At 44.6% G+C, this 18395-nt stretch overlaps 8 protein-coding genes, 1 long non-coding RNA gene, 3 other non-coding genes and 1 pseudogene across 18 annotated transcripts, besides 2 other annotated features; 10 read left to right on the top strand and 3 right to left on the bottom strand.

Annotated features, from left to right (window-relative positions):
* Positions 1-279: part of a mobile genetic element that runs on past the window's edge.
* A 21-nt stretch (positions 280-300) lies between these two features.
* Positions 301-383: a mobile genetic element.
* Positions 384-1068: 685 nt separating this feature from the next.
* CR43158 lies at positions 1069-1632 on the top strand (annotated as a pseudogene).
* A 542-nt stretch (positions 1633-2174) lies between these two features.
* CG31680 (uncharacterized protein) lies at positions 2175-2772 on the top strand. Its single transcript, NM_165333.3, has 2 exons — positions 2175-2246; positions 2318-2772. Exons 1-2 carry the CDS (start codon positions 2204-2206, stop codon positions 2716-2718), a joined length of 444 nt encoding a protein of 147 aa, NP_724273.1. The 5' UTR covers positions 2175-2203; the 3' UTR covers positions 2719-2772.
* Positions 2773-2970: 198 nt separating this feature from the next.
* Positions 2971-4270, top strand: Sfp38D (Seminal fluid protein 38D). 2 transcript variants are annotated; one of them, NM_001273702.1, is made up of 2 exons: positions 2971-3036; positions 3103-4270. In NM_001273702.1, exons 1-2 carry the CDS (start codon positions 2994-2996, stop codon positions 3567-3569), a joined length of 510 nt encoding a protein of 169 aa, NP_001260631.1. In that variant the 5' UTR covers positions 2971-2993; the 3' UTR covers positions 3570-4270. The 2 variants fall into 2 exon arrangements, with proteins under 2 accessions (NP_001260631.1, NP_001163023.1); NM_001169552.1 differs by having other exon boundaries at positions 3103-3676.
* An 89-nt stretch (positions 4271-4359) lies between these two features.
* On the bottom strand, positions 4360-5298 carry CG17470 (uncharacterized protein). The gene has a single exon (NM_136197.3). It carries the CDS (start codon positions 5156-5158, stop codon positions 4511-4513), a length of 648 nt encoding a protein of 215 aa, NP_610041.1. The 5' UTR covers positions 5159-5298; the 3' UTR covers positions 4360-4510.
* Positions 5299-5404: 106 nt separating this feature from the next.
* phr6-4 ((6-4)-photolyase) lies at positions 5405-7845 on the bottom strand. 4 transcript variants are annotated; one of them, NM_165334.3, is made up of 4 exons: positions 7723-7845; positions 7471-7505; positions 6718-7415; positions 5405-6654 (listed from the first exon to the last, which is right to left on the bottom strand). In NM_165334.3, the coding sequence occupies exons 3-4, from the start codon at positions 7382-7384 to the stop codon at positions 5699-5701; spliced, it is 1623 nt and encodes a 540-aa protein (NP_724274.1). In that variant the 5' UTR covers positions 7385-7415; positions 7471-7505; positions 7723-7845; the 3' UTR covers positions 5405-5698. The 4 variants fall into 4 exon arrangements, with proteins under 4 accessions (NP_724274.1, NP_477188.1, NP_001260633.1 ...); NM_057840.5 differs by having other exon boundaries at positions 6718-7505; NM_001273704.1 differs by lacking the exon at positions 7723-7845 and having other exon boundaries at positions 7471-7511.
* A 30-nt stretch (positions 7846-7875) lies between these two features.
* CG2608 (uncharacterized protein) lies at positions 7876-9435 on the top strand. Its single transcript, NM_136198.4, has 2 exons — positions 7876-8014; positions 8098-9435. The coding sequence occupies exon 2, from the start codon at positions 8149-8151 to the stop codon at positions 8914-8916; it is 768 nt and encodes a 255-aa protein (NP_610042.1). The 5' UTR covers positions 7876-8014; positions 8098-8148; the 3' UTR covers positions 8917-9435.
* Positions 9436-9586: 151 nt separating this feature from the next.
* On the top strand, positions 9587-10902 carry Uhg3 (U snoRNA host gene 3). 3 transcript variants are annotated; one of them, NR_033155.1, is made up of 5 exons: positions 9587-9842; positions 10018-10067; positions 10243-10302; positions 10474-10533; positions 10839-10902. It is a non-coding gene; the product is annotated as a U snoRNA host gene 3 (long non-coding RNA). The 3 variants fall into 3 exon arrangements; NR_033154.1 differs by having other exon boundaries at positions 9587-10067; NR_001676.2 differs by having other exon boundaries at positions 10243-10533.
* snoRNA:Me28S-C2645a lies at positions 9871-9945 on the top strand. Its single transcript, NR_003781.1, has one exon. It is a non-coding gene; the product is annotated as a snoRNA:Me28S-C2645a (small nucleolar RNA).
* snoRNA:Me28S-C2645b lies at positions 10105-10179 on the top strand. The gene has a single exon (NR_003782.1). It is a non-coding gene; the product is annotated as a snoRNA:Me28S-C2645b (small nucleolar RNA).
* snoRNA:Me28S-C2645c lies at positions 10336-10410 on the top strand. Its single transcript, NR_003783.1, has one exon. It is a non-coding gene; the product is annotated as a snoRNA:Me28S-C2645c (small nucleolar RNA).
* A 63-nt stretch (positions 10903-10965) lies between the features above and the next one.
* Positions 10966-12133, top strand: CG18810 (uncharacterized protein). The gene has a single exon (NM_144413.3). It carries the CDS (start codon positions 11091-11093, stop codon positions 11991-11993), a length of 903 nt encoding a protein of 300 aa, NP_652670.2. The 5' UTR covers positions 10966-11090; the 3' UTR covers positions 11994-12133.
* A 109-nt stretch (positions 12134-12242) lies between these two features.
* On the top strand, positions 12243-12952 carry CG2611 (uncharacterized protein). Its single transcript, NM_136199.4, has 2 exons — positions 12243-12514; positions 12591-12952. The coding sequence occupies exons 1-2, from the start codon at positions 12305-12307 to the stop codon at positions 12777-12779; spliced, it is 399 nt and encodes a 132-aa protein (NP_610043.1). The 5' UTR covers positions 12243-12304; the 3' UTR covers positions 12780-12952.
* On the bottom strand, positions 12809-18232 carry brun (brunelleschi). Its single transcript, NM_136200.3, has 10 exons — positions 17640-18232; positions 16812-17576; positions 15910-16757; positions 15607-15850; positions 14996-15552; positions 14455-14939; positions 14199-14392; positions 13948-14139; positions 13680-13887; positions 12809-13614 (listed from the first exon to the last, which is right to left on the bottom strand). Exons 1-10 carry the CDS (start codon positions 17836-17838, stop codon positions 13344-13346), a joined length of 3963 nt encoding a protein of 1320 aa, NP_610044.2. The 5' UTR covers positions 17839-18232; the 3' UTR covers positions 12809-13343.
* Positions 18233-18395: the final 163 nt, after the last annotated feature.

Raw genomic sequence — 18395 nt, forward strand, 5'->3', positions numbered from 1 at the left:
ATGGCAAGCTCCTGGTGTGCAAGCTCCAAACTGGTGTGCGTTGGTGTGGAGAGGGCTATCTCAGACGCAGGAGACCTCTCACGGTTCCAGTTTGGTTTCAGGAAAGCGCGATCCACGGTGGATGCTGTCAAAAGAGTGGTTGTAGTAGCGGTCTACGCTTTCGGATGCACCAGATGATGTGGGACCGGATCCTAGATGCACTAACCGCCTTAGTGGTGCCAGCCTACGTAGTCCGTATAGTGCGCACCTACTTCTCGGAACGGGTCCTACTCTAAGAGTAGCGGCTGTCAAATTACTATAGGCTATGTATGCGTATTCGTAAGCTTCAGTACGAAGTCTATACATCTAGAGGCCACCTCTGACATGACCACGGAGAAATTTCTCGGATCCTGTCTTAGCTCCAAACCAATTTCCGTGATGTCAGAGAAGAAGGCGAGATCGCTTGAGAAAACGTTGAAGGTGCTTCACAAGAGAGAAAGATTACTTGGAAAACCGTTTTAAGATCAGCGACAAGAGAGAGTGAGAGAGAGAGAGAGAGAGTGAGAGATCACTTGGGAACCCGTTTAAGGTGCGCTAAAAGCGAAAGAGAGACGACGTGATCTATTAACCGAGCTGTGAAGTGCCTTGCTTAATAACCCGGCAGTCGCCCACTTCGTAAAAGCACCTGCTGGGTTAGTGTGCCCGTCGGCTGCGTGGCATTTGCCTGGATTAGCGTGCCCAGCCTACTCGGAACAGTGTGACCAGCCGCCAGTGCTTGCGGGCGGGCGCTCTCAAATATTTAAATTTCAATTGCTTCGCTTTACTACTTATTTACTCATTAATATAATTATTCTTTATTTGTACTTCATTATTTAACTTAGTTATTTTCTACATTATTCATATATTTTATTTCTATTTATATATATTAAGTCCTTAATGTGCGCGGAATGCGCACACATTTCTTTTAAGAATGTAAAAAGTCAACTGCATACAATTATCAGATTGCCGAATGGCAACACTTTTTTATTTGTTATTTTAGCTCTATAAATAAATAATATTTTAAATAACCGTATCAGTAGACATTGCTGGTTAGCGGAATGAAGAAAATATCCCTCTTAGTATTAGCGAATCTGAGCTGTGGTTAGTTCATTGCAGCCCCAGATTCAGATATCAGCCTCTAATATGACAGGAAATTACAATACATTTCACAGCCCTAAGTAGTAGGGAATATGAAGAACACGACAGGCTGGCGACGTGGAGACTTCGAAATATTGTAAACAAGTATAAATACTTAGCCACCGGAAACGCGGAGTTCTCCCGGTGGATTGAAAAAGTAAACAACGTTGCTGCCTTAAAGCTTGGACACAGAAGGTTACTTCAAAATATACGATAAGCAACGCCAATTGCTTGAAGATAACATTACTCAGCGCTTGAACACGCTCAGATCCCTAATCCCTAGCCAGCATCAGGAAAATGAACTTAAGAATGCCTACAAGTTCTCAAATAAGAGAAAAGAAGAGGTGTATATGAGAAATATGAGGGAATGCTCTGCACCACCGGAGATACAAGGATATGATTATGATTACTATCTAGGCTATTGATCATAAAATTGTCCAATGAAATCAAATAAAAGGTCGCTTTTGGTTAACCTTTATCGAACACCTACTCTGCCAATATACCAAAAAATGGTTGAAAATTCTTGTTCGCACTCCGACCAACTGGCAAATGGGTATCTAGTCCTCTAGATAGTCGAGGAACTGGACTAGAGCTTGTTATATTGTTTAATTTAAAACCGCACTGGTTTTTGGCGTCGGATGTTTAAGGATTAAGTTTTCCCGGCAGCCGACGGACGCCCTTAAAAGTAGCAGCAACAGCACATGGACCACATGTCACCAACCCCATTATTTCCGACGAAAACTGGTGGCAGTCAGTTTTTCCGAGTACACAAGTCTATTTCCATGGGTATTACTGAAAATGAGGCTTATATCTATAAGTTATTAAGCGAGCATTAATATGACATGTTTGTATCGAATTGGTTTAAAAATGCATATGGCTTCAAGTCTTGTTTACCTAGCATTTGTTGCACATTTTTTTTTTAAGAGTGTAAAAAGTCAATCGCAAAGCTTGACGAATGGGTTTTCTACACTCCTTTATATATTATTTTAGGTTTATAAATTAACAATATTTAAAATATCCGTATCAGATGCATTTGTTGGTTAGCGGAATGAAGATAATAGCACTCTTAGTATTGGCGAATCTGGGCTTTGGTGAGTTCATTGCAGATCCAGATTGAGATATCAGCCTCTAATATGACAGGAAATTACAATATATTCCACAGTTCTAAGTGAATCCTTAGCAGAAATGGACAGGCTGGCGACGTGGAGGCTTCATAATATTTCAAACAAGTACAAATACCTATCCACCGGAAACCCCGAGTTCTACCAGTGGATAGAAAGGGTAAACACCGTTGCCGATGAATTCAATCACTACAATAAGCATCGGCAAAGACTTGAGGATCAAATTACTGAGCGCTTGATAACGATCAGATCCATAATTGCCATAAGAAACGCAAGCAAGAGATGTCTTCGATTCTACCTTAATCAGGAAGCTGAACTTGAAAGTGCCTACAAGTCCTCCAATGAAAGAAAACAACAGGTTCTCTACCAAAATAGTGTAAGATGCCCTCATGGATTGGATGACGGCAGGCTTGGTGACCCTTACTTTGTTGACTACTTATGATAAATATGTTTAACCAAATCAAATAAAATATCGCTTTTGATTGAAATACTTTGGAATAATTCAAGCTTAATTAATTATGGGCAAGCCTGTTGAATATTTGTTTGAATTTGTGTGATAAGGTTTTTTTAACCGCAGTTGCTTTGCATGGCTTAAGTATTTAAGCTTAATCTATTTAATATGCTTAATATGCATGTGCATATCCATCGATTTGCTTTGCCCTTTGTAGACTTTCCCATTTTAGCTATTCACTTCAGTTAGCATTTCGAACCGCCAATATGAAGTTTATGGCAATATGCCTATTGGCAAATATTGGCTACAGTAAGTACATAGTACATTTGTACAGATATCCCAAGACAGACACTCATTTAAGCAATATTTATGCAGTACTTGGCACTACAATTGGCCAGCTTAATGACGAAGCCACAATTCGACTAAAGGGACTTGTGGAGAAATATAAACTGCAAGCTCTTAGCAATCCCGAATTCTCTCAGTGGATTGGCAAACTTGAGAAAACTAGCAAGTCGAGAAGATTGGAAGACAAAATGAAGGTCAAAGCTGAATTTAAAAACTACGACGAACGTCGCTTGCAATTGGAAAATAAAATTAGGGAACGCATTACGGCGATCGATGACCTCATATCCGATATTATGGCCAAAGTCCCGATAAAGGATAAAGGGTGTCTCAAGTATTACCAACGCCAGAAAAGATCCCTTAAATTGGCCCACAATTTTTCGAATTTAACTAAGCAAACAAACCTCATACGCAACTCGAAACAATGCGAAACAACTAAAGTGCAGTCTAGTGAACTAAGTGAAAGCTCTGAAAATCCGGATGAGTATAGTTATTACTAAGCTAGTATTACTAGTATCTAGATAGTGCATTATATCAATATATACACATATATGTATCTTTCGAGAGCTTCCAGCAACGAGTTTCCGGCCCTGTTAATATTGATTATAATCAATCTCGTTGACCATACTTTCATTTCGCAGAGCCCGTGGCCATTTTTATTGCATCCACAATTCGGCTGACCACATTTTAGCTTCATTTACAGTTATTTGGCCGGCCCCCACCTGCACAGATACTGTCACACCACCGGCCGCCGACTAAATGCCTACGCCAACAGCTACGCCCACGGCCACACCCACGCCCACTGCCACGCCCCGCAGGCAAAACCGCAAATTCAATTTTGGTTTAGAGCCTACAAACATTTTGCAGCGTGTTTATGTCCGGCTGCATTGTTGCGAGTAGTTTTCGCTCCTGGCCCGCTTTTAATGCAATTTATGGGAAGTGTTTGCCCCGGATTCGGTTGCCACTGACCACAAAGCGATCTTTTGTGATATGGAGAGTGGATGTGGATGTAGGCGCGGGGCATGGGGTATGGGGCATGCGGCATGTGGCATGGGTGGGTTAAAATAGTGGTCGCGGTCTCTAGTTGGGTTTTCATTAAAGCATGACCGGTTGCCAACTGACAGTTCTTAGTGGCCATGTCCGCATCATAATCGTCAATCGAACTTTGGACAAATTTGCAATTTTGCAGATTGCGGATGCGAGTCCATATGGTCGCATTTCTATCTAGATCAGGCAATAAGGCTAAATTTTAGTTTACAGATTAATGAAGCAAAGAAAAAAGTAAAATTTCTATTAACTGAACATATAAATATGTTTTTTTTTATTACATCAATGCTAGTGCTTCCTTTTACCGAAAACCTATTGAATACGCTAAAAAATTGGAATAGTCGCAAGCGGAAGTCGTCCAAAAAAATCCTTAAGAATTTTGGAACCAGTTTTTCTACTTGTCGTATCGAACCAGGCGCGTGTCGTCGCCGACCTCCTCCAGATCCTTTGGATCGCGGCGGAAGCGATAAGTGCCGACATCCTGGTTGGCCGATTCCGGCAACGTCACCTTGATGCCCTTGTACTCGGTTCGACCTTCCCTGACCTCCGGCACCCGCAGCTCCATCTCGGCCTTGTACTCGTCATCGTTACCAATGTCCACGTCCTGGACGTTCTTTTGCACGGTGGGATCCTCCTCGTCCTGGTTCCAGCCATCAATCTCGATGGGGACAATGGGGTTGCCGTCGACGCCTACGACGGAACTAGGTGCGCCAGTAGGCAGGATCTCCACGGTATCTCCAGAAATCGGATTCTCTGCTGGTGGCGACTCAACTGCATCCGCGTCCACTATGTTGGTCACCTCTTTGAATGGAGTATGGTCCATCAATGTCAGCGAATTGACGAAATTGCGATTAAACTCTACGTCAGTCTTGGCCATCTCATTTATATTGATATCTATCACGGTCACGCCATCGATGTTCCGCGGACGGTCAATGGTGAGGCAAGTAAGACCAGTAGACATTTTGGAGTGCAAGGTCGAGCGGGCCACACGGACACGGTGCAGCGCCAGCTGATTCCTCAGCATCGAAAGATTGCGAAACATGGTTTTTGTCGGTGTTTCGAGTGCGGAAACTAACTACCCAACAGAACAAAAACCGAAGTTAAATTTAAAAAACGTTCTTATTTACAAACAAAAATTGGAAGGTCTTATGTTGCCGAAATTTTAGATATGACTAAAATTCCCAGCTAAACCCGACAACTGACAAATCTCGATTGTGAAGGAAGTTAAAGGCCAGGCTACACTGGTTACTGATAATTACTGAAATTGAAATATAAATGAAATCACTATCGCCGTATCAATATCTTTATTGGTGCATTTTATGTGAAGTACACAAGCGTTTAAACATATTCTTTTGTCACCCTCTTATACCTATTGACAACTCGAACATTCCAATTCCAATTCCAATTCCAACAAATACTATATACTCGTTTTATACCTAAATTTCGGTAGGGTAACAATCAAGAAGTTTATAGATTTATACCTAAAATAGTACATAAAACAATTCTTCCATCCTTAATTCATATTAGCTCACTCCGTAGATCTAACTACCTTTTACATAAGGTAGCGAACAAATTTTAGGTTTTAACGTTTTCGCTTAGGGGCACTTCCGGTTGCCCTTCGCACCTTCCGCTTGCCAGACGTGGAGGTTTCTGATTTCTCCTCGAAAGACGACTCCTCCTCCTTGCCAGTGCGCACCTCCCGATTTACTTTGTAGGCGGCGCCCATTCTCTTAATGTTCTCCTTGTGCACCACTTCGTGTTTAACAATCCGGTGGGGATAATCCGTGCCGAGGACGCAGCCGTATGCCCGCTGATCCACCAGCGACGCCTTCCAGGGCTCATAAATACAGCCAGCAGGATATTTTGAGAGTTCCGGCACATACTTCCTGATATAGTGCCCTTGGGGATCCGTTTTCTTGCCAAACGCCACCGGACTGTAGACGCGAAAATACTGGTGAAAGAAAGCGGACGCAGATAGCCACATCCAGTTGCCAGCGTTTAGTGCCCAGTCCTGATCCAGCAGCAGCTGCTCGAACACCCGCTGTCCCTCCTCCCAACTGATCCAGAGGTCTCCGCGCGTTAAGAAACATGCCACTGCATGCCGGGCCAGATGATGGATCCAACCCTCCTGGCGCAGCTGACGCATGATGGCGTCGATGAAAGGATATCCTGTGCGTCCGTGTGTCCAGGCCTCCAAGTGATCTGGATGCTCCTGCCACGGAATTTGCATGCAGTATACATTGCCCAACATTCGATCGAAATTGGGTTCCGCAGCCGCCACTGTGTAGTAAAATTCCCTCCACATGAGTTGTCCAATGAGCGAAACGGGCGGCTGCGAGTGCTTCGGCTGGCGTTTGATAATTTCCTTGAGCTTTTGATTGAACAGTCGGGCACTAAGGCATCCAAATTTGAGGTAAGGGCTTAGTACGGTAGTGCTAGGCTCCAGCGAGTTGGGTGCCGTGTTGGGCTTCTCAAAGCGGGCAACCCAAATTTCATCCTTTAGGGATTCCTCCATGCGGCGCAGTGCCTCTGTTTCGCCTGTTTGATAAAAAGAAATCCACATTGTTGTAGTTGTGATCAAGAGTTTAACTATGTTTTTACCTCCCGGAAACTTATTAGGGCCCAGTTCCTCCGGGCGTTTTACTAATTGCTTCATCGTAGGACAATCATAGGCCGCCGAATCCTTTTGCTCCACCTCATCTTTGGGTGGTGTAGGCATGTTTTTAAGCTTTTCAGGAACCCCTAGAACTTTAGGTACCTTTAGTTGCTCCACAATGCCCAGGAACTTTTGATAGGTAATTGGAGCCTTGCCAAGATTCTTCGCTATTACTAATTCCGGATTATAAATCGTGTGGGAGCAATGAGTTTCCACTCTCACACCCTCTGCCTTGGCCAACTTCTGCACGGCAGCATCCCGGGTCACGGAGTACGGCTCGATATCTGTCTCAAAAGTTAGCATTTCCACGCGCCAACTCTTAAAAATACGGGGAAAAACCTCTGCGGGCTTCCCGCGCACCACAAACAGACGGGAATTAAGTTTCCGAAGCTGGTTATCCAAGTCCTCCAGCGTTTGCTGCAGGAATCGCCATCGATTGGCACCCACTTGCATCCAATCGAGGATTCCTGGATCCAAAATGAAAATCGGGCGAACAAAGTATTTTCCTGGAGCAGCGTTAGCGGCGGTAAAAATGTGCGATAATGCCGGATTGTCGTGCAACCGGAGTCCTTTACGGAACCAGTGGACCAACGTGGACCTTTGTGAATCCATTTTGGCACGTGTCCCCGATTTCAAACGGTACCTATGCGGATTTATCGTAGAAAATATATTTCAAAAGCAAGAGCGTTCTAACGAACCTGCCAACACGTTTTCTGAACTTATTTACACTGCGCTGCAAGGAAAGTGTATAATGTTCTGGTGAGCGTGTTTATTTTGTTCACATACGTAGATAGGGCAAGTGCAAATAATATGAAGACAAATTTCATTGCATAATATGAAATTTAAATATGTTCACAATAATATTTTATGATGTAAAAACGTAGAACTTGTTAAACGTTCATGCTCTACATGCTTTAATCAATTTAAAATTACAAAATGAAATGTCTAACCTCTTTTTACATGTTTTGAGCAAGATATTGTATATACATTTTTTTAAATCTTTCAAGAATTTATGTTTCAAGTCGTCCGTCGAGTGTAAACAGCTGTTTTGCGATTCGAAAATACCGAAGTATGGCAATAGCGACCAAGTTGGCCATCCTCACTTTCAGTATTTTTTGCAGAGTTTATTTGGTGCACAAGCACCGGTAGTCAATATAATTATAATTACATTAAACCACCTAAAACAAGCTGATCAACCGCAATCAAACATCTCAACGGGATAATAATAAACGCCAGAGAGTGGTAAGTTCCTAACAATACGGCCACGAAGAGCGAACAGCTCGATTAACTGAAATTCCCTCGCATATCTTTCGATGGCATTGCAGGCGCACATCCGCCAATTGCTCAACATTAAGCGAGGAAAACACGGCGGAAAAATGGATCTGCTCGACTCAATACTCAACGCCATGGATGCGCCGCCTGCCAACAACGAGCAACAGAAGACGCTGATCAAGAAACAGCGCGAAATGTTAGAGCGGATGCAGAACAAACAGAAAGAGGAGCTCCTCCGATTCCGAAAATATGTAGACGAACGGATGGGGCGATTCGCCAAGGACGACAGGCGATGCATCGAGTTTCAGCCGCTGGATAAAGTGCATCGCTCGGTGATCCACGAAGTAGCCGAAAATGGCGGCTTCATTGCCATGAGCTTTGGCCGCGAGGATGTGGACCGACATTCGGTTGTGTACAAAAAGGAACACGCTCCTGGCGAGGATGAGGTCACGGCCCGTCGGAACGGAGACGGTTGGAACGAGGAGATAGCCAAGGAGTACGCGGAGCGACGGCGGGAACGATTGGCGCAGGAGCAAAGTGACAAAGAAGCCTCCACATCCGAAGCAGCAAGTTCAGGCTCGTCCACATCCACATCAGCGGATCAGGACTCCGGCGAAGTTAAGCCCACGACCAACTACAAGGCCAAGTATGCCCACCTCATCGGAGAGTCGGCCGCACTGCAGGCGGCCCGTAAGACGGAGACCAACCAAAGCTACGGATTCGTGCCTAGCAAGAATAAGAAGGATGTGCGCTCCATCGAACAAACTTTGGCCGACATCCAGGCCAAAAAGCGTCTGCGATTGGCTCAGCAGCAGGAGCTGGAGCAAGAGCAGCAAGCGCAAGAGGCAACCACATCCACAGAGGACCCATGAGTCGCCTGTGACCCAATTAGTATACAGATAGCTCACTTAATGCAAGACTGTCGCAACCAAAAAAAAGGATTATACTTCTTAAATCAGAATCAGAGAATCAGACATGACATGCTCGTCTTGTTCGCAAACTCCTGCTCGATAACATCGACAATATTTGACAAAACAGAGCAGTAATCATCTTCAGGGAGCCAAAGATTTTTAAATTTATAGTATTCATACTATGTTTTTGCCCACATTAATCGTATTTGGTAATAGGCTTGATACTAATTTTTATCTTAGGTTAGCCCCATTAAATTAAATGCCCTTTTTTTTTGAGTAATGACAGCCTTGTATCGAGTGAGATTAGTTTTGTTGATTCAGATTAGTCACATGAAAGGTCTCTGACTGCCATGTAAATCATAAGTAATAAGCAATTTCATTTGTTGGCCAATTAAGATCCGAAAGTTGTACATGTTTTAAGCAAGTTATGTGTCCGTAGCAGAGTCCGAATCGCAATATCTATTTATATAATAAAAACCTAAAAAAAAAAACGTCGCAAGGTTCAAAAAAATCTTAAAAACGGGGCGCCACTCAAAAATCACCAAAAAATACAGAATATTTCCATTCCAGTATTTTCTTGTTCGTCACTTCTTTCTTGTCACGGTGGTGAAGAAGCAGTCACAGTTTAATGCCAGCCGAAAGCCGCACCACGTGTTGCCCATTCCAAGAAAAATAAACTAAATTAGCACGATGGCTAATAGAAAACGCAACAAAATTTTGCTTAATACAATAGAGAAAGATATGTCAAATAGCTGAAAGTTATATGGTAACTAAAAGATGTGCGGATCACGAGAAACGAGCAATTCACTTTGACAGCCTGGCAGCTGTGACCCAAAGAGTCTCACTTTGAGACTTCTTGGGACCAACCAGCATGGGAAGTTTACGCGGTAAGAATAATACAGAAAGAAGATCTCCACAACCATGATGAAATCGTTAGATGGGGACAACTGATTACTGTGACTGATTCATCTCGATAGTAGATCTGATTTTAAAAATGTTGCTAGCCTACGTGCTTTCATGTTCAACAGCACTAAAATAACTCGTTCTTTTTATATAATGCAGAAAACTGATGTTTCTGACTGAAAACCGACGAAAGAATGGTTTCCACACTTGTAAGTATAATGATTGCTAAAGATTTATGATTTTTTTTTTTTTGTGATGAAATCGTTAGATAGGGACGTCTGATATCTGTGACTGATTTATCTCGATAGTAGATCTGATTTTAAAAATACTGTTAGCTTGCGTGATTTTATGTTCAACAACACTACAATAACTCTTTCTTTTTAGATAATGCAGAAAAACTGATGTTTCTGACTGAAAACCGACGAAAGAATGATTTCCACACTTGTAAGTATAATGATTGCTAAAGATTTATGATTTTTTTTTGTGATGAAATCGTTAGATAGGGACGTCTGATATCTGTGACTGATTTATCTCGATAGTAGATCTGATTTTTAAAATATTGTTAGCTTGCGTGATTTTATGTTCAACAACACTACAATAACTCTTTCTTTTTAGATAATGCTGAAACCCGAATTTCTCTGACAGAAACCCTACGTAAGAAGGATTTCCACACTTGTAAGTTTAAAGTGTTATGTGTACGTATATATAAATATGGGAGTATTTGAGGCCAAGTCTTAAGCTATTGTCTAGGAAACAAAATACCAAATACAAAAACGAAACTAAGGGTATTCTTTAAAACAACATGAATTTTGTTTGTATTTATTAAATCTATGAAAATGATCCGTAAACAAAAGTAAAGAAAAATAATTTTGCACATATTTTTTTTAGGAAATCTTTAGAACTGTCTGTAAAAATATATATTTAGAGTAACCCCTGAATAATGATTAAATACTTATGCATAATTTTTATTTATTTTACAGGGCTCCCTTGCATGATGCCAGAAAAGTGGACGTAAAAAATCTAATAAAATTATATTTATAGAAACAGAATGCAGCTTGCCATAGTTTTATTTTTTAAATATTTTTGAGAGACGGTTGGGAAAAGGGAGAAAAAATATTGATACATCGTGTAGGCTGGAATAACTAATTCAAAGTCACACCAATACTTTTTCCAAACCAGTTTTGCAATCTGCAGTAAAGTTTTTACAAATTGATCAAATCACTTTCGTTATAATGAGGTTTCGGTCGCTGAAGAACATATGGCCAAAAGAGAAGTTGGAGCAATTCCTATTTTTGTTCATTTTATGTGGCTTGCCCGCCATATACTATGTTCTAATGGAGATAATTCTGCCGGAGTTGTCGGATTATTGGTCACCTGGTTACGTATTTCAGCTGCTGCTGGGACTGTTCCTCTTTTCGAATGTGATGTCCAACTATGTCATGTGCATCCTGGTGGACCCCAGCATCGATCCCAAGCTTATGAAGAATCAGTTGGTGCGCGGACAGCACAGTGAGGACTGGCACGAGTGCGACAAGTGCGGGATTCTTGCTCCACCCCGGTCACGTCACTGCAGGAAGTGTGGCGTCTGTGTCCTGATGCGAGATCATCACTGCTTCTTTACTGGTTGCTGCATCGGTCATGAGAACTATAGATACTTTTTCTATTTTCTTATCTACTTTTTTCTAAGCTGCATGATTTCACTAACGTCATCTTCGATATTTATTTACGTTCTGCATGGGGGCAGATACCAGCTCTTTATGCTGACACATCCCGCACCGAACTCTGCCTATTTTAACTCGCTTATTATCAGGATAATCTACTTTAAGTTGCCCGATATATACGAGCTGGTGTTCACTCTGGTATTCGTCCTGCTGTGGATCGGGGTATGCGTAGCTACCTATGTGGCTTATGATCAGTGGTCTCGTGGCTATTTTTGCTATGATTTTGAACTTCAAAACATTCCTTTTGACCGAAAACTGCGCCGAAACTTCAAGACGTTCTTGGGCAGGCGAATGAAGTGGACCTGGATCTCCGGATTTGTTCCCAGCCAGCTGGACCACGACGGATTTGATCTGGATCCCGACAACGAACGTGTGGCAGATTGGTGCTCAGAAACAACCATCAAGGATGGCTAAATAATTTTATGCATTCTCTGTGTTTTCCAAATTACCGGTGCGATGAAAAATTAAAAATTCGAATTCATTTGATTAGTTCAGGCATGCAAGAAAGCTTTCCAAATTAAAAAGTTAAATATTTAAGGATGTGTTATTATGCGATATGTGTATGTTTCGTTTTATTTGGTCTCTACTGTGCTTGCTGATTTTCCCCAGGTTGGCAGTCTCGTCAGCTGTTTTCCTGATAACATTGACTTGCCGCAAAATGCTTGTTTGTTTAGTCTGAAATTGGCATCTGGTCAAGATCAACTGCCAGTAGGTAGAGACCACATATGGAGCCCACCAATTCGGAGTCGCGGCACCGCCTAAATGGAGGGGGCAGGAGTTCCGCGCCAGCAGGCTCCGGAGAGTACATCAAGGTGGTGGAGTCCCAATGCGAGACCGATGGATTCGTTAATGAACAGTGGACGGAACCGGCGATGCCAGGTCCAGTGCCTTGGAAGACCATTATTATCATTCTTTTGCTGTTTATCGGTGGCATTGTGAGTAGTGATTACTGGTGCCCACACATACATGCACAGTTCCTTCGAACTTCTGATCTGATGTCTTTGTCTTCAGGTTTGCATCGCCTTTGCCACCTTAAACTGGGTGACGGACACGAGCCGGGAGCGATCGGATCGGGTGTGGGCGTTGGGTATCATCGGGGCACTGACCTTCATCCCGGGAAGCTACTATGTGTACGTGCTCTTCTGCATAATGCTCAACCGCAACGGATTCACCATGGACGAGATACGAAGACTCGGCTGAAAAGGAGAAACCAAAGACACCAAATGTTTCGTCAAATAGAGTTTATTGCTTTTACACTACAGTTATTCACACATTTCATTGGCATAATTTCTTTAGCAACAATCTTAATATGTAGTTCATTATGATACATGTGTATTGCCCCGGTAATTGTATAAAAATATTTTTTAAACACGAGCTTCGTTATCAAAATGTATAATGCTTGGCGTGGCTTCTAGTGCGCGGAACATTGGCTATCTATTTAAATAGCGCATCGCTTGCTTAAATATGTATATGTTTTACAGGCATGAACTATAGGTTATATGATTTATGTTATGGCCATTTTCTCTATCAAGCTTGGGGCACAGTATAACTTTGTGTTTCAGCTTAATTATATACAGTGTTATGCGTTACATGTTGTATCTATGTAGGTAAGAATTCTTTACAAACAATTGCTTTTCGTGTTTACGGATATAACAGGGCGCGTGGGAATCAAATACTTTAACAAGAGTAGGGGATTAGTATGGGGTGTATACACAATACATACACAAACATTGTAACGAAATTAAACTAGCGACAGGTAACATTTCACTGCTCCACGACGGTCACCTCGATGGGCGGAATGAACTTCCACACATGCGCCTGCTGCTCATCGTAGCTGGAGGAGAACATGACCGATTGGCCGACACTCTCCGCTTCTGCCGGACAGGAGCGGGTTAGCAATGACGACGGCTGCTCCGACTGCTTCTGCGGATTGCTGGTGCATTCGATGCTGGCCTTGAAACGTCCGGGGGTAAAGAATATCACAGAGCAAGTATGCTCTTTCTGCTCCTGCTTCTCCAGTAGTGGTATTGCAATTCTAAGAGGGTTGATATTGTCTAAATATTTAACTGCTTCGTTTCAATATTTTTCTTCAGCTCTCACCTATTTGGTCCTGAAATGGCCACGCGTGTCTCCAAATTGTAATTTTCCATTCCGTTCAGGTAATCCTGATAGAACTTAATGCTCAGCACCAGATTTCTAAGTGGTTGCAGGGATTGATTGGCCAGCTGGATGCTTAGCAGCGACCGCTGTCCCACCGTGCATACAATCTCATTGTGTGGCTGCACGAGCGTGTCTTGAAAGCTGATAGCTAAAGGTGTAATACAATTGTCATTACAAAGTCGGTAAGGAAGATTCTAAACAAACACACCCCACTCCAAAGGCGACACAGCTGTCAAATCCACCATAGACTGGGAGAGAACTATTCCTCGCAGTGAGGCGATTCCCTGAATGTCCGTCCCCGTTAACAGCCACTTGATTTTCACCCTTTCAGCTATATGAATTGAGCAGAGCTTACTCAGAGCATCGTTAAACGACAGCAGCTGCGTCCGGAAGCAGAGTTCTAGTAAAAAGATAAGCACAAATAGTGAATGAGCTCATATTAAGCGGGATTCATCATACCCCTCTCCAGATTCTCAGCTACCTCGGCCGCCCGAGCAGCCACCACTTTCTCCAAGGAGCACCGATCCACGGGTATGGGCACTCGGCAGCTCTCTTTGGCCTCGATGAGTATATTCTTGGTGTCCGTATAGTTGAGCGACATCTCTTGAGCGGTTAGGTTGGAGATGTCAAGTACCAGGTAAAATTGGGAGGCTCTGTAAATTTGATATACAATGTTAGAAGGAGTTACTTTGAAAAACGAGAAGATTGCACTTACACCTCTGCGGGAAGCACATCCCAGCTTGTAATCTGTACGCTAGGCAAAAGTTCTAGATTAAAGGACACCGCACATTGGCGACAGTAGCCCGCCGTCAAAGCATCTCCGCCCGAGTACTTAAATCTAACTTGCGCCTCTATGTGCTGGTTATATTGTGACCCAAGGCTGGAAGGTCCTACTCCTCCACCGCCGCCAGGGTGCAGGGTTAAGGCAGCCAGCGATGGTGGACCGCCAGAAATGGTCGACCGGAAACTGGAATTCTGTGGCTCATTTCGACGATGATGCGGTGAACCGACTCTCGAGGGTAAGCTGGCGTGCCCAGAGGTGGACACGCTCGAGTAGTGCGTTAGTGACGACGCACCGTAGTCCCCAGGAGCAGCGGCAGAATGCAATGAAGCAGGTGGTTGAGGACAAACGAAGTCCGCTTCGGCAAAAACATCCACTATGATTTCAATGGTGCCCTGGGGAGGCACTGGCAAATGGGCCTGCAAAGGAAAATCATTGATTATTCATTTACTCAATATAAGATCATAAATCTTACCTTGATGGCTTCTTCATCTATTCGGAAGATCTTCTGCTGCAGCTCCTGCTCCACATTTGAGTTGATGCTAAACTCTAGGTGCTCCAGTGGCAGCGTGGCGCTCTCATTGGTAATAGTTATTGTGCAGCTGGAGGATTCTCCGTTGTACAGCGTTAAGCTGGCAGAGGTCACAACGATATCCGCACTGTTCATGTTGCTAAACGTCGCCGTCTGTGGTAGCGAAGTTTTCACAGATATCCTAGGAAGGGCGGGGATAACATCAACCACGTAGTTGGGCGGAAAGCTACGACCACGCATGTGCTTCAGCCGACAGTTGGACTTCACACCGAGCGTGTGCGTGCTGTAGCCCTGCAGATCGAGTTGCCCCGTCTCAATTGGCGTTCCATGTAGCGCCACATACGTGGGCACATGTGGCTGTAGTACAAGAGTCTGGGGCAAAGACTCAAACACCACGCCGTTTGTTAGCAATCTCATGTCCGTTACGGGCAGCTCAAAGGGCAGGGGATTCCGCAGGCGCACAGTCACTTCACTAAGATCATTTTGCACCCACTGGAAAGCTAATATAAAAATTAGTTATGTACGTATGCAGAGATTTTAACCCCAAATCTTACCTATTTTATTTTTGTCCTTTTTCTTATCCCTCCTGTCGACAGAATTAAAGTGTATGGGGGTGAATAGGAAAGGCCCACTGTCCGCTTTGGCCACCTTTATTCTTTGCGGTCGCAAATGAGCGGGCAAATCTTTAACCTGAAGATCGATACAGTAGGGCAGATCCGTGAGATTGGCGGGTGGTATCACAGTGCCATTTTCCAGCACCAAGGGCACAGGAGAGCCCTCGCACTGAGCGCTTAAATTCTTTAGAAAATGTACCGATTTTAGTGTGAATGAATTAGCATCTTATTTTGATAACTTACCTGCAGTTGCACAGCCATCTCGCTTTGCTCCGTTGGCGACATGTTGTCCCACTGAGTCTGCAGCAAAAAGGTCATGTGCCGCGTGGCCAAAGCGGAGTGTCCCAAACGCCTGGCGGCAGTTATAAGGGTCTGGACCAGATCGATTTGCAACGCCGGCCAGCCGGCGGCATTTTCTATTACTTCCAAGGGGTCGAGACAAAGCCGGTACCCCGTAAAACTGCCCAACATGAGGCGGTAACTTTGGTTCCAGTCCGGCGCTTGGCTGCCCTGCTGAACGTGCTTGAGTGCAGCGAGTCTTTGGAAAAATGCCGCCTTCCTTTGGTATCCGATCTGCTGGTAAAGATCCGTAATGACCTCGAATCTCTTTACCCGCTCGGCTTCGCTCATGCTCAGGTTTATGTAGAGTATATTCTGCAAAAACATGGCCACGTCCAGGGGACGATTCTGCTCGATGCAAATCCGCGAGGCCTTCAGTGCCGCCTCCGTCTCTATAGTGGCTGCATGCCTGTACTTGCTGTAGTTAATGATGGCCTTGCGATAGTAGTTGCTGATCTCCTCCGCCTTGAGGATGTTGCCCGGCAGATCGCCGTTCCTCTGGTGTCCTGGTATCGGTGCTGCCGATATCGTCGAAGTGGAGGAAGATGATGTAGTTGGCGTGTCCGAGGCGGAGGAATTGGTGGCCGTTGTCACCAGGGAAGACACGGATGAGCAGGAAGATGAGTTCGAGGTTACGCGCTGCTGAGGCTGGTTGGAATCCACATTGTTCGCGGTCGCGTCACTGGCGCTAATCTTCTTGGTGGCGTCGCTAGCACGCCACTTTTCAGGGGTGTTTTTTAGGGGAGAGGTGCCTGGCAAGGATGAGGAATAAGTAAGGCATATTCAATTAGGTTTTTGGTACTCACCCGCCTCCTGAAGCGACGAGTTTCTATGCAGCGTTTCGGTTTCTCGCATTTGGGGATACAACAGCATTGCGGAAGCGGCACACAAGCCCTCTTCGGTTGCCCCAACCCAAAGGGAATCACCTACCGACCTCAAAGTCTCATTGGCATTGTGGTACAGACTCAAGGCGTCGTCAACCAGGCCAGCTTGCAGCGATAGATCTGCCAGGTTCTTCATCACACGACCCACGCATCTTTTCCTATTGTTCCTCGACTCCATGTCCAGGCCCACAAAGTCTCGCTTTTCAAAGGGTGCCAGCAACAGGCTCACCTTGTCCGCCTTCTCGCGAGATCGCTCTAACCGTCGTGATTCCAGGACCCAAAACAACGCGCTAGCAAAGTCCCCAATTCGAGATTCGAGATCGGCACACGAATCCTGTTCGCGATAGAAAAAGGCCTGCGCTTTGAAGTTCGATGGCGTTGTGAATTCATCTTGAAGGCGTCGTCCACCAGCTGCCGGTGGTCCCAGCACCTCCCCAATGGTTTCCAGTGGCTGCTCATCGGGCCCAAAGAAAATTGCACGGGACTCGTACAGAGTAGACCCGTAGCGAACTTTTAAGGACTCGTGCTGACGGCACAGCTCATTGAGCTCGATTTGGCTATCGAATTTGCCAATGGTGACAAGTCCCAGCAGTCGGCGATGGGTCTGAAAGTCGCCCCAATCGTTGTGCTCCACAGGATGATCGTGAACGAAGCGGATCCAAATAGAGCGGGGATGTCCAGAGGAGTCTGTAAGGCAGATTGAATTATTTGTAATCAAAAAGATAGCAAGAGAGCTGGAGCAACACACACCATTGACCCGGATGTGATTGACACGTCGCACTTTCTCAAACGCCCGCTGAAGGACGCGAGCGCGCGATGGACCCACGCCGCGGAGCAGCACCAGCAGGCAGCTGTGGTGCAGGGCGCTCTGCTCGTAGTCTGGGCGTGACAACGCTGGCTCCATGCCACCAGCACCGTGCGACAGCATCAGGCCAACGGCCGCACGCATTTACACCGCGCCGCGGCTCTCAAATCCAATCCCTGTCCCAGTCCGGAGGATGCGAGCGCCAGTTTCCTTTGCATCTGCCAAGTTCTTCACAGGCGTTCCATACCGCTGTCAAGTGGATAAGCTCTCGATTGGATTCGATTTCTTCAGAGGAGCCACCTCCTCCCCCTTTTCGAGGTCAGTCAGCGCCTGCTTTCACCACGCTTTTTGCCTGGTTTCTCGGCTGTTTCCGAATCCGCTGCACTCCTTCACATGGGTACCGATGCCGGGTACTCGGAGGAAGTCGAAAACCCCAGGAAATAAATGACTAAATGGCTTTTTAAGCGCAGATAATCGTTTAGCCGTTTGCTTTGGCAAAGAAATTGTCCAATCAGTGCCTGTCGACTAGTCGCTGTGAATGGCACATCGCACAGATTGACGGCAGAAAGGTCACACTAATCTAATCGATGGTGTTGACAATCAGATAAAATATTTGTACAAATATAAAATGGAAAACCAAGTTTCTTATAGTGCTACTTAAAAAAACTTTAATTGTATTACTTTTAGTATTACATTTAGCG

The sequence above is a fragment of the Drosophila melanogaster genome, chromosome 2L, assembly GCF_000001215.4.
Source record: "Drosophila melanogaster chromosome 2L".
Lineage (NCBI taxonomy): Eukaryota > Metazoa > Arthropoda > Insecta > Diptera > Drosophilidae > Drosophila > Drosophila melanogaster.